The sequence below is a fragment of the Sinocyclocheilus anshuiensis genome, unplaced genomic scaffold (genome assembly GCF_001515605.1).
Source record: "Sinocyclocheilus anshuiensis isolate Anshui unplaced genomic scaffold, SAMN03320099.WGS_v1.1 scaffold974, whole genome shotgun sequence".
In the NCBI taxonomy this organism is placed as follows: domain Eukaryota; kingdom Metazoa; phylum Chordata; class Actinopteri; order Cypriniformes; family Cyprinidae; genus Sinocyclocheilus; species Sinocyclocheilus anshuiensis.
This window is the reverse complement of record NW_015539877.1, coordinates 35,770-49,473: the sequence shown is the minus strand read 5'-3', so window position 1 is coordinate 49,473 and position 13,704 is coordinate 35,770. Positions and strand designations below refer to the sequence as shown.

The 13,704-nt window shown below is 36.3% G+C and overlaps 1 protein-coding gene across 1 annotated transcript in view; it reads left to right on the top strand.

Annotated features, from left to right (window-relative positions):
• LOC107685343 (CAP-Gly domain-containing linker protein 4-like) overlaps window positions 1–13,704 on the top strand; it is a gene marked incomplete at its 3' end in the record, with an annotated part of 51,625 nt that overhangs the window by 2,891 nt on the left and 35,030 nt on the right. The window contains exons 2-5 of the mRNA XM_016481891.1: window positions 818–919; window positions 1,061–1,196; window positions 3,267–3,283; window positions 3,958–4,074. Coding sequence (XP_016337377.1) covers window positions 818–919; window positions 1,061–1,196; window positions 3,267–3,283; window positions 3,958–4,074 — 372 coding nt within the window. The remainder of the gene's footprint in view (window positions 1–817; window positions 920–1,060; window positions 1,197–3,266; window positions 3,284–3,957; window positions 4,075–13,704) is intronic.

The following is a 13,704-nucleotide window of genomic DNA, read 5'->3' as shown; positions in this document are numbered from 1 at the left end:
TATAATGTTTTTAAATATAATGGTTTCATTATAAATATGGTGATTATCTATAAGGTGGACACCCAAATTAAATTATACATAATAAAAAAAATAATAATAATAAAATAAAAAAAAATTGTGCCGGAGATCACATCAAGGATCAGTCAAGTTTCTAAGCACATAATGCAGCGTGGATGTTTAGAAAAAATTCTGCGGTGAGTTTTTGGGACATCTGGTGGTTTAAAAGAAAATTTAATATTCAAATGTACCTTTTCCACCAGTGCCCCTTTAGCCTATTGTAATAAGCGTAAAAATCATAGGACAAATAAATAGCACGATTATGCCTTAAAATGTTGCCTGCATGACCAGCTTACTAGGTTTGGATAGAAACAAAAATTTGGGCTGAAGTAACAATCAGAACTCCCTAGCAATCCTGTAGCAATGTTAATTAATACAAGCACCATTCACAATTTCTTCAGAAGATGCAAAAATCTAATTGGTATATTTATTTTTCCTGAAAAATGTTCAGAGGAAAGGAATGTAATTACATTTTGATGAAAAATTGTGAAAACAAACTTTTCTTTTTCTTCTGAAATACATTCACTGATGTATTGTGCGTAACAAGGCCAGGGACATTTAGCATCTAAACAGGGTCAATTTCAATTTCATGTTTTCTTGCAGCTGTCATAAAACATACCCACACACTCCCCCAGTTCAGTGTCAGGCTCTGTTGACTGAAATATTATCTTTGCAGACAGCGTGTGTTTCTGTCAGCATGAAATCTTTAGCTGGATGTCCTTGCTGTATCTATTCAAAGGAGAATTTTTGTGTTCTGTAGATTCTGAAAAGAGGCTGTGGTGTCAATGACAGAGATGGTCTCACTGACATGACTTTGCTGCACTACTGCTGCAAGGCAGGAGCTCCAGGAATAGGTGAGCATGTGTTCAATTGAAGAAAAAACAAACAAACAAAAAATATTTTTAATTAATAGTGATTAATAGGACAGATCATTGATCCAGCACTTGTGATAACTGGAAAAAGAACCGATATGAAATCACATCTGATTGCAAGTGATGCTGAGAGTGCGGCCTGTTTCGCCCGTCAGCTGTTGTCGCTGGGAGCCGAGCCGTCCTTACTTAGCCGCTGGACCAACATGAACGCTCTCCACTACGCTGCATATTTCGACGTCCCTCCTCTCATCCGAGTGGTTCTGCAGGCGTTATACAAACACAATAAATGGGTTGCAACATGGCAAACCCACATCTACCAAATGCTGCAAACAATAATTACAAGTCCGAAAAGGAGCGGGATGAAGCAAAAGCTTATTAATCTGATTAATCTATTAATCAATTTTTGAGTCTAAAATTTGCGCGAAGTAAAATATAAATTTTGTAATTTCCGCAGAAATGAAATAAATAGCTCTTCTCCTTTGTGTATCATGATTACCTTTGTCCAATTATCTGTAAAGCACATGCATATTTGGCATTATGCAAATGTGAAAATCAAGTGAACAGATCATGTTTGGGCATTCAGAATGAATTATATCTCCCTAGGTGGGAGTCTCAGTTCTTTTTATGATTTAAAAGTGTTCAGTTTGCAATTATGTATTGTGAATTACTATTAATGCTAACCACTCTCTTACTTTCACTTTAGCTTGATTTTATAAGCTGAGGCAGACCCTTTCTTTCTTTTCTTTTTTTTTGTTAAATGAAAGCAAGTTGCAGATGCGTCCTTCATGTATGGCCCCAAAAAAAAGAGAAGAAAAAAAAAACATCTATCTATCTGTCTGTCTGTCTGTCTATACCGAAATCTTATATAATTTATAGTTTTTTTTTTGCCTGTTTATAATGTTTCCCCAGATGTGACTATTAATGTTTTTGTTATACATCTTTTTTGTGTGTTTAGGTGGTGAGGGGGAAATGACCAAGGAGGATGTGCTGAGGGAGTCTTCAGAGGGAGAGTCGGTCCTGGGACGGTACAGCATTATTTCCCGTAACTCTGAGCGACCGGTGATCCATCAGGTGGCATCAGCGCCTATGCCTTCAGACCGCGGTGAGTGTGTGGGTCTGTACATGTGCATCGTTCATCAAAATGTCCTTTCGCTTTCAGTTTAGCCCCTGTGAAAATGTTCTCATGCAAGCTTTTAAGTAGGTCACATACCAAAAATGCTGACACTCCGGTTATTTATCTCATCAAATTCTGCCTGCGGCTGTATAGCGATGGATTTATTTTTTCCCGGTCAGGAGGCTGCCTGGCCAATAAACAAACAACTTATTTAGCTGTTTTCTGAAGTGTAGCTTTATTTATGAAGTAAAGTGTAGACCCTAAATTGTGGACTCTGCTTAAACTGCTGTAAAAAGTGAAGTATTGACAAGGTCACAGAAATTATTTTCAAATGTTCTGCCTGTCAGCACTGATAAATCATTCTCTCTCTGTTCTCACTTCTCATTCACACACACACTTCACTTTAATTCACTTCAAACTGAGATGTTTAACTGAATTTCAGTGATCGGGCTCTGGCTCAGCATGGATATTGAATAACATGGATTTTGAATAATAATTGATATTGACTCGAGCATATTTTTAGGATCTGAGGTTGTTTAAAGATCTTACAGATTTGACTGCTTTGTTCTGCAGAGTTCTCTTTCTTTGACCCAAATGATCCTCTGTGTCGGGAAGTTCTGTTGGATCCGCGGACCACTGTTCCCGAGCTCTTCGCTGTTCTCAGACAGTGGGTTCCTTAAGTCCAGCGGAATATTAGTGTCATTGGCAATGAGGTCAGAGTTATTCTGAGTGTCAATCTCATGGTTTTTAAAGATAATATGAAATGTAATTATGCATATTTGAATGAAACCGACAAATTTGTGATTTTCAGCCGGCATACAATAAAAAGGAAAAAAAAAAATCTGTTATTTAAAATAAAACAACCATTAACTGAAACATGAACAAATAAATACATACATGCAATCAATCAATCAATATATATATACATACATGGGTCAAAGACGTTAAGATGTCTGCATCAAAAGAAAATTAACAAAAGTGATTGTATGTCCATAGAAAGCACATTAAATGTAAGTAAAGTGTCTATTAAGGTTTCAGATACGTTTTTGGAGAATATTTGGTTTAAATAATGTTACATTGTCATTCAGTGTAACACAATATTAATGTGAAAATTCAAACAACATGCTTATTCTGACTTGTACATATTAAAATGTATAAAAGAATAAGGGAGCATATAAAATTTTATTGTGTTTTAAATTAGTAAAAAAATATTACTGACCAATGGGCAAAACCTAGGATAGTGGCAAATTTTAAAAATTTAAAATTACAACTAATTAGTATTTGAGGTGCAAGTAATTAGTCTTTTAATATGTCATAAATTGATTTTTGTTGTAAATATGATTGACAAGATTGTTACACTGAATGACATTTCAGTGGGTCTCTTCTGTAAATCAGGGAAAAATGTATGATATTTATTTTTTGCTCGGAAAAACAAAAACAAAATTGCTATTAAATTAAACAGAAAACGTTTTAATTTTTACAATTTAAAGCAGTATTACACTTATTGTTTTTATGCTTAAACCCTTTTTCGTCTTTGACCCACATACATACATTAATTAATTAATAAAAATGTAACTCATTTAATTTCAACTAGTTGCCAACATTGCTTTTCATTCTTTATGAGGTGGTAAGGGAGGCTTTTTAAAAGACTCAGCAGCATGGGGCACAAGGCTTTACTTTGCATAATAATGCTGGTTCAAAACAAACACTTCAGGAAAAATGTTCAATAAATACACAGTCGTTAAAATGTATTAATTTTACAAATACAGAAAAAATAAATTAGTAAAAATAAACTAAAGATTCCTACAGTGCTTGAAGGAGGTCCCACAATCTTTTTAAATTGCAGTTTGAATCTCATGGCAAACTCAAGTGCTTGTGTGATGATGTCCGTATGTGGTCTGTTGGGTTTCAGAGGTGGATGCGACCTGCAGTGATTTTGACTTCGGCACTGCGCTGCACATCGCCGCCTCAAACCTGTGTACCTCTGTAGTGAAGTGTCTGCTGGAGCTGGGAGCCAACCCCGCTTTTAGGGTTTGTGATTTTCTGTACGGCCACTAACAAAGCAAACTGAAATCCAGCTTTCTTTGTTTGTTGTTCAAGTATTTCTTGTAAATCTGCATTATCATATTGGAGCTGTGACACCTCAAGTAGTACCCATGTTCACTCTGCAGGACAGCAATGTCTGCAACAAAACTCTGGTTCGAAACTGGTCTATGTCATGCCCTGTTCCCCCTAACTTTCATAAAAAAAAGTGCAAAGTAAAAAAGAGAAAAAAAATAAAATATTTAAAAATTATTATATATTGTATAACAACAATGATTATATTTAATAAGAAAACATGTTAATAATAATAATAATAATAATAATAATACATTGTTTTGATAGTTATGTGCATCATCACATTATTATTATTATTATTATTATACATGGTTTTTCATGTGTGGGGAAGTACATACCATTTTTATATATTTTATAATGATAATAATAATAATAATAATACTAATAATAATAATAATGATATTAATACAATGTTAAAAAATCTATATTTCCCTTACAAAGACTACTATGTTGACATTGATACAATGATGGTATCAGATGGTAGTTATATGATACCTTGATATATATGCCATGGTACAACATGAATTCCAACATGTCAAAAAATAAATGGCATTGCCATGGTACCATGTCTTGAAAAACTTTGTATTAGCGTGGTGCTTTTTGGCACAGTTTAGCTCCAGTCCTGTTCTTTCTCTGACTCTGTGAGGTGTTTTTACATGATATGGGTAAAGCTAGTGTTCTCTAATAAGAGATTAATTTCTCACACTCACACACACACACACACTTCCGCTCAGCCAGCATTGTCTCACTCCTCTGTGGCTTTTAGAAATAGCAGAGATGTGAGATTTTAAGAGGTTTTTCTCCTTGCTGTTCTCACTGCTGGTCAGTCCAGAAACAGATGGACTGTCTGTATAGCCATTCTGCTCCACTCCAGCCTTCAGCCGCCCCACAGGAACACCAACTTTATTTGTACACATCTCAAGCTTACTCCCTGAGTTTATAACAGTCTGTCCATGTTTGTTCTACTTTCTTAGTCTGTCTTTGTTTCATTTTTCTCTCCTACTGTCCTCTGTGTGCTCAACAATTAAAGGTGCACTAGGGGTTAGTTTGGAATGACATGCTGCTGTACTATTCATACTATTTCTGCAGTATCTGTATAGTGCACAGTATGCAAATTTCCAAAATGTGCAAATGCAACAGCTCACAGCATGAAATATTATATCTCCCAATGCATTTCTCATCTCCTCCTTGAATTATTATTTGCACAGACAGCCACAGAACATAGACACAAAAGTGAATTAAAAATGCAAAACAACCATATTTCTAAGAAACTGGACATCACTCACTGAATTAAACAAAACATGAATTCAACTTGGCAACATGTAGCATACTGCTGTTTGAAACATTTTAATTTGACATGCAGTCCCATTTTATATTATGTGTCTTTAACTACCGTGTACTTGCGTCAAAAGTAATTATTGGTTGCAGTGTACTTTTTCTGTAGGTTCAACTATGGAAATTAATTACAGATGTAATTACATTCAGGTATTTTTGAAATGTAAGTTGTATAAAACATGCATTGTATGAAATGATTAAGTTAAATGTTAGTACATAGTAGTTAGTCATTTAATATAAAGTGGGCCCATATGCAGTAAATTGTCATGTACTATTTTTTATTGTTTTTTTAAAGTAAAATGGCAGACAGTATACTGTGCAGTAGCAAGCTAGTATTTCATCCCAGACAAGTCATTTTTCATGTTCTCTTAAATAGTAGTCGACCAATATATCGCCAAGGCCGATATATAGGCCGATATTTGGCATTTTTTTTATATCGCTATCGGCCGATAAGTTTTCCTGTTTGGCCGATGCGTTCGAGGCAGAACGGCAGCACCTGGGCACACAGTGCTCACTTTCTCCCTCTTGTTCGCTGTTGTCGTTAACAGTTCTGTCTAAATACGGATAGAAGTCTGTCTAATAATCAGATAGAACGGTTAAACAAAGGAATTAAAATGTATACAAAAAGTCTTATAATGACTGCTTTTATATTATTAGTAATAGAAAGGCAAACATTATAATACTTTCTTGTTTGCCGTCAGCATTCAGCAAATATGCATTTATATAATTTAAACAAATCTTTGAATGTCTAATAAACATCCAATTTAAAAAACCTTGCAAACTTAGTCGGATCCAGTTGTGAGATCTTGTGAAGTGTGTATGTGACCTGCATGATCGCGTGTTCTCTGCGTGATGGTCGGTCCGTGTGAATTGAATGCTGACAGGAGGAGAGTTCTGCTTGACTGGAGACGCGCGATCGACAAATTTTAAACTCGTGGTTTTAAATTATGCTGCGCTTTATGCATTTGCCCATTGTCATATTAATGTCATTTTCACTGTGTGCTGTGTTACCTTGGCTTTATTTGAAAAATAAAAATTTATATGATTAATGCACACAAACTTCCCAGAATACTGAGTGCCCTGTTGGTTACAGTGTTTACTTCCTTTTTAATTATATTTTTATTAAATATTTATTTATATGTGAAAATACTTTGTCATCTAAAGTATAAGTATGTTTATTCAACACATTTATTTTTTAATCAATTTTCAAATTTCTTAAATATTAATTAAAATACATAAAATTATATTGGCTTTATATCGGCCACCGGCCACCATGCTTTCCAAGATATCGGCTGTCAAAAAAACAATATCGGTCGACCACTAAAAATAATCTATATTTAATAATAAAGTTCATATTTGGTAGTAGATATATTAATATTATGATTATTATTGTTTTTTTAAATGTTCATCATAGTGTGGGGAAGTAGATTTTTAGAAGAATAGTATATTTTGTAATATCAAAGTTTAATAATAATGCTACTAATAATAATAATAATAATTATTATTATTATTATTATTATTGTTATTATTATTATTATTATTGTTATTATTTACATGTTATTAATTCTTTATTTCATAATTGTAAAAGTGCGTATCTCAGTGTTGGGGGAAAAATCATCAGTCTACAGTTCTACAGTTTGTTTTAGATGGATGGATGGTTGGGTAGATAAATGGATATATGAAGTGAGCACACAGGTTCAGGCTGACGCACACACTCGCACATTCACAGCCAGCTTTATTATTTTCCTTTCAGTCTGTCTCATCAGCACAGCGGTAAATTAGCCATGCTCATTTCTCTCCCTGAACTCATTTTACACTCACAGAGCGTCACCGCCAGGAGTCATTCTCTTCACAAACAGCAGATGTCACTGAATTATTGATATTACTTCAACTTTTGTAAAATGCATGCATTTCAGTTCAGCAGGCCTTTTAGTAGGGTGTTAGTCAGAGAGGTTTGTTTGCATGTAAAGGGTTTATCAGTTCTGCTGCCAGAACATAAAATAGGAACTGGTGTGATGTTGCTTGTTTTTTATTTTTTTCTCTCTATGTTGTGAGGCAGCCAGAGTTTTCCATCCTTCATTTTTTACCCCACGTTATCTCCGCCAGTAGTGCGCCTTGTTTGTTGCCAGTGTTTTTTCTCTGGGCATCTGTCCATTGCTCGTCAGTCAGGAGATGTTTTTTGAGCTCGGTTTTTGTTTCTCAACTGACACTCTAATAGAGATATCGTCAGTGTGGGGAAACAATCATCAAATCATCTGATAACATCATAGCGACAAGCTTGGCAGACTTTCGTGTCTGTGGAGAACGTTCTGGAGCAGCTGAGGTTTAGCCATAAAATGATTCCTTGTTTCCAAGCAACAACACTGACAATAGGAAACAAAGGTAGAATATGTGGGGAAGGAGTTTGGAAAATAGCAAACTGTTGTTGTTCACCATCACCCAATTACACCTGTTTTGCTTTATATTGGCCAAAAAACATTTGTATATTGCACACTGTGATCCTTTTGACTATTTCAATTTTTTCTTCTTCTTCATCTTCATCCATTGTCTCTAACAATATTATTTCATACGCCTAAGAGTGGAGTTATATTACCATCTCAGTGAATCATCCTTCATCTGTCCGACATGGAGCTCTTCATCATTATGATGCTGAAACGGAATAGTTGATCTTTCTGCAGACGCTTTTGTTAACCACTAGGGTGCAGTCTTGCGCAGTGCAAATGAGGTACACTAAGGGAGCACTCAAATGGGTTGAACCTTTTTTTTAAGGTGCAGCGTCAGCTTCAGTTTCAGAAAATATAATTGTGTTGTTTGCTCTTTGATACCAGAGGAACATAATCAAATATCACCTTTGAATAATTGTGGAAATTCCTGCATTACTTAAGCAGTGATTGAAGCAGTGAGCTGTTTCACACTAATTACGTTTGAAAAAAAATAATAATAATGCGGCTATATTTTCCAGCCTGCCGTGGTCATTCCAGCACTGAGCTTCATGAACGTTATCTTCTGAGCATCATTTCATCATTAGCAAACCCCTCAAGTCTTCTGAACAGAAGATGCTTTCATTTGGTGACATACAATGACGATTCAGCACTGTGCGTATGTTTGTACATGTATATGCTTATACCTTGAATACCTGTTTGAATTTAAGCACGATTAACTGTACAGGCATATGGATTAGAAGATGAGCAATGCATGAAACCTCTGATTATTGAATAAATTACCATATTTCAAGGACATAGCAATCAACATTTCTACAAAGTTCTCCAAACTGCCTACATGTTGAGTACCATGCTAACAAACTCCTGTCATGATGATGGTGATACACATTTATTCAGCACTATTTTAGATGCAGTTCAACATTAACTTTAGCTGATGGGGATATAACCTGAGCACAGATTAGAAGGGTGCTACTTGTCAGGACATTCAGACCGACAGTCAGCATATCTCCCATGACTGTGTGCCTACACCATCCATCTCTTGGATATTTTTTTGGACCGACGAACAGAGTCACAACCCTTCTAGTTTTCTGGGATTCAGCTAAAAAAAAGATCAAAGTGAAGGTTCGGGGTGTGTGTGTGTTAATGATTGCACAAGCACAATTTGCAGCTTTGCGAGAAGAGAATCACCTGTAGAAAAGCTATGTTCCAAAACCTAGTGAGCCTTGCTGTCTACTGCAATTTAAGGTAGCATACTGACCAAGACAGAGTCTTTAAGGCCAATTTGTACTTCAATGTTGATGCAAATACTAGCATATTAGTATATTAGCATATTAGTTTTAGTTTTCACTAAAAAAAAAGTATAGGAGTTACATTGAAACAATTTTCACTTTTTACTAGTAAATTTCACAAATAATTACAAAGAAATGACAAGCAACACATTGATTTAAATGTGACATTTTTAATTAGAAAGACTAAAGTAGTATTTTCTTGTAAAATGTACTCTAATAATCTCTTTTATGCATGTATGTGTGTATGTATTGATTAATTAATTAATATATATATATATTTTTTTTTTTTACTGTCTAAAGCTGAACACATAGCATTCCAATGTATCCCTCCAGTTGATAGCATGTGCAAAAACCGAGTGTCTCACCGGTCCTGAAAAGTGAAGCCAAAACATTTTGATGGCCCCCTGGTGGCTGGCTGTCATAAACCCTGCCCTCGCCATGTAAACGACTGGGACAGCAAATTACTCTTCAAATACATTTTTCCCAAAGATGGTTTTTGTCATCTTAGGTGGCTATTGTACTGATATATGTTTAAGTGTTCCTTTTTCTAATAATCTTGCATTTAGTTAGTTATTTGATGCTATAAAACAGGGTGTGGTCTCATGATTGTGTGTTTGCGATTGGGTCAGTGGCATAGGCATAGCTTGGCATTTGAGTTTGGGGGGGGGGGATTTGGTTAGTCATACTTTTAAACACATTTTAGTTTTGCTATAGTAAATCTACATATTCACATTCACATAGAGCAGCGGCAAGCGCGTGAGCTTGTCATGGTAACCACATACATTGCCCGCGAATTACAGCTGCGCTTCTATTTTGCCACACTAAACTTAGCAATAAACACGTTTAAAATGCACAATAAACATGTCTGTCAAAACGATCTCAAAGGAGGCTTTTATTATTATTATTATTTATCATTCCATCCTGATGATCCGACAATAGCTGCTCGCATCTCAGCATGTCTAACAGACATCTCTTGTTGGATGACGGACCATCACCTTCAACTCAACCTGGCTAAGACAGAACTGCTTGTGGTTTCAACAAACCCATCACTTTATCAATGTGTGTGTGTGTGTGTGTATATGTGTGTGTGTATAATATATATTAGAATTGTCATTTGCACTTATATATTGTTGCTCTTTTGTTAGTTTTGACTGCTTTTATTGTCCTCATTTGTAAGTCGCTTTGGATAAAAGCGTCTGCTAAATGACTAAATAAATAAATCAATAAAAATTAAGCAAATCAAGGAGTGAATTACTCATCCACTGTTTTTAGGCTTGATTCAAGTTAATGCACAATGAGGCGCACACTTTTTATTTAGTCTTACTGAATAGATGATAAACAGTTTATATTCTAAAATCTATTTAAAGGTTGTGTTAATGGTCGGCATAAAAGTAGTGTGCGGCTAAACTGGCTGTGTCCTGTGAATCTCATACAAGCACTCTTTGTCTGTTATTGTTGTGATCTCCAGTAGTTTGTTGTTGCTGTTGTTGTCTCATCTCCTTTTCCCATCTCCGTTTCTCCACACTGGAGAGTTTAACGTTAGCATGTTGCTAAGCTAACAAGGCCGTTTTTGACGCTTTGTCTGCCATTTGTTCTTTTATTTCTTCACTGAACTTGGCATAATACATTCTGCGATTGGCTTATCTGTTCTATACATGCGATGCTGCGTCATAATTTGGCCAAAACTATTTTATTCTACCTCTGATTGATGTGCATCCTTGAGGCCTTAAAATGCTGTCTAAGTAGGTAGCTCACTAGATTTTGGAACAGAGCTTTTGTCTCATACTGTGGTAGTAAAAGACCCAGTTGATGAATGGAGCTGCATGAGGCACAACATCACCCAGCGGTGTTGTTTATCTATGATCCCAATACAAATTGAGGGCCCTTAGTTTCCAGTTGTCTGGAGCCGTACATTTATATGTGTCTGAAGATGGAAAACAACTCCAAAACACCATGCCATCTAAGAAATGTGTGGTACATCAAACCCTTTCAGCTTTTCTCGATGCAAAGAGCTCTCAAAATGGATGTCCCAAACATGGACACTGCCATCAACATATTAATGAGCACAGGGTATGGCGCTGGCGAAATGGACATGGACAATGGGCAAGCACATTAAGCCTAAAGCCCACAGAGAGCAAATGGGCCGAGGAAAAGTGAAACACAGTTACTGCCCGCCAGCCAAGGACAACGCATTTGTTTTGGCCATCTTCCTTGATTGGTTCCAGCTCGGTGCCTGCCACAACACATTGTTGGATAAGACAGAAGGGCACAAGAAGTCCACTACTCAGGCAGTTGGCTGTGTAATACATTTAAAAATGGTGTTGAGCCGTGCTGCAGTAGAGGCATTGAACTGTTTGGCTGGAGGGGGGTGATGAGACATACTGTTAAACATTTGCACAATGTCTTGCCATTCAGTGATTCAGTTTAGCTTGTACACGCATTATGGAGTAACTACAGTATTTTCTAGAAATGAATTCACACTGGGTCAAAATTGCATTGTTGAGAGTAGGGCTGGGCGATATAGCTAAAACATTTATCAACGATATAATGTTTCATATAGTTCGGTATCGATAATTATTGATAAGTTTTTTTTTTTTTTATTTAACCACTGTATTTTTAAATTAACCCAATTTATTGAGACAAACAACTAATATTTTTTTTGTTTTAACAGTCAAACACACAATACAAATTAAACAAATATCTAATTTCTAATGTTTTATATGCAGATTAAATAGGTTATAAGGAAACTGTTGGCTTGTCTCCAGAGGCCACAAGGAGGGCGCAATGAGCAAAATAATGCAGCACATAATGTCAACGCATGGAAATAACTTTCTATAAAAAAAAAAAAACGTGCATTACGTGTAAATTAACTCATATAAATTGAATATAATTTTGTAAATTGCATAAACAATTATGAACAAAACAGTATCATGTATTTATATATTGCTTAATTCAAAAGAGCCAAATCGCCCATCACGCAGATTGCATTTAAAAACATAAGAGACGCAGGAATGTCACTTACATCATCATCACCGCATCTCGTGCTCCACTGATGACGCTCCCTGACGCACACCTAACATTCATTGTAATATTTTTGCCTTCAGATGCAATAGGCACAGCACTCATGTTCCTGTTTGTGTGTGCTGTCTGCGTCACTCATAGCACGTGCCTATATCTAACATTTTTTGTATCGTTATCGAAGAAGGTGTACCGTCGATAAATATCGATACCGGTTTATCGCCCAGGCCTAGCTGAGAGAGAGAGAAAAAAAATCACATTATTGTGTAAGTCACATTGTATTACTACAATTAGATGAGTCCTCTGCACAATGTGACTTTGCTGCAGCCTGGAATTGAACTGCTGGTTTCGTCTGGCCAGAGGAGAACTGGCCCCCCGACTGAGCCTGGTTTCTCCCAAGGTTTTTCCTCCATACTGTCACCGATGGAGTTTTGGTTCCTTGCCGCTGTCGCCTCTGGCTTGCTTAGTTGGGGACACTTAAAGGGATAGTTCACCCAAAAATGAAAATTTGATGTTTATCTGCTTACCTCCAGGGCATCCAAGATGTAGGTGACTTTATTTCTTTATTTCTTTATTTCTATTCACCACTATGTCCAACTGTCTTTGGGCGCGTGCACGGCATCCGGTGCGTGAGGTGTGTACGCGCTCCGGCGTAGTTTAAGCAAGCGCAGGAAGTCTCTCGGATCTCTCGCGCGTATACGTCACTCATTTTTACACAGTGCACAGTCATTGTAGGTACGACGGCTAATCAAAATGGTACTTACTTGTGCTTATCTGGATTGTTCAAACCGACTTCTGAGCCTGCTCGCCTGTTTCCATGTATTCCCAACTTCTGAGCCTGCTCGCCTGAAGTTATGGTTGATTGCTCTTTGGCTGGATTTTAATTTTTATTTAAAAATTTTAATTTTTGGATGAACTATCCCTTTAAAGGAGACATATTATGCCCCTTTTTACATGTCTCTGGTGTCCCCAGAATGTGTCTGTGAAGTTTCAGCTCAAAATACCACACAGATAATTTATTATATCATTTTGAAAATGCCCATTTTGAGTGGAAGTAGAAACACACTGTTTTTTGTTCCTGTCTTTTTAAATGCAAATGAGCTGCTGCTCCCCGCCCCCTTTTCCAGAATAGAGCTGCGCCATTACAGTTTGTACAGGCTAAAAACATCGGTTTTGGTTCTGATTATCATGTTTATCGTGCTGAAATCATGCGTTTTAAACCATATTAGTTTAAACTTATGATTTACGGTTTTCTGAGTGCACACGGACAGAAAGCGGCTGTCACAGCATTTGAGTACTAAACTAAGTTCTCATTCACACACAAGTTTATGTTAAAAACACACACAAGTTACAAAAACAGTCGGTTATATCTGTGAAGGTAAACAGCTGGGAAATAAATTGCATGTTTATTTTAGATCTGTGTGGCAGCAGCAATATACAGTAAATAAATCAATAAATCC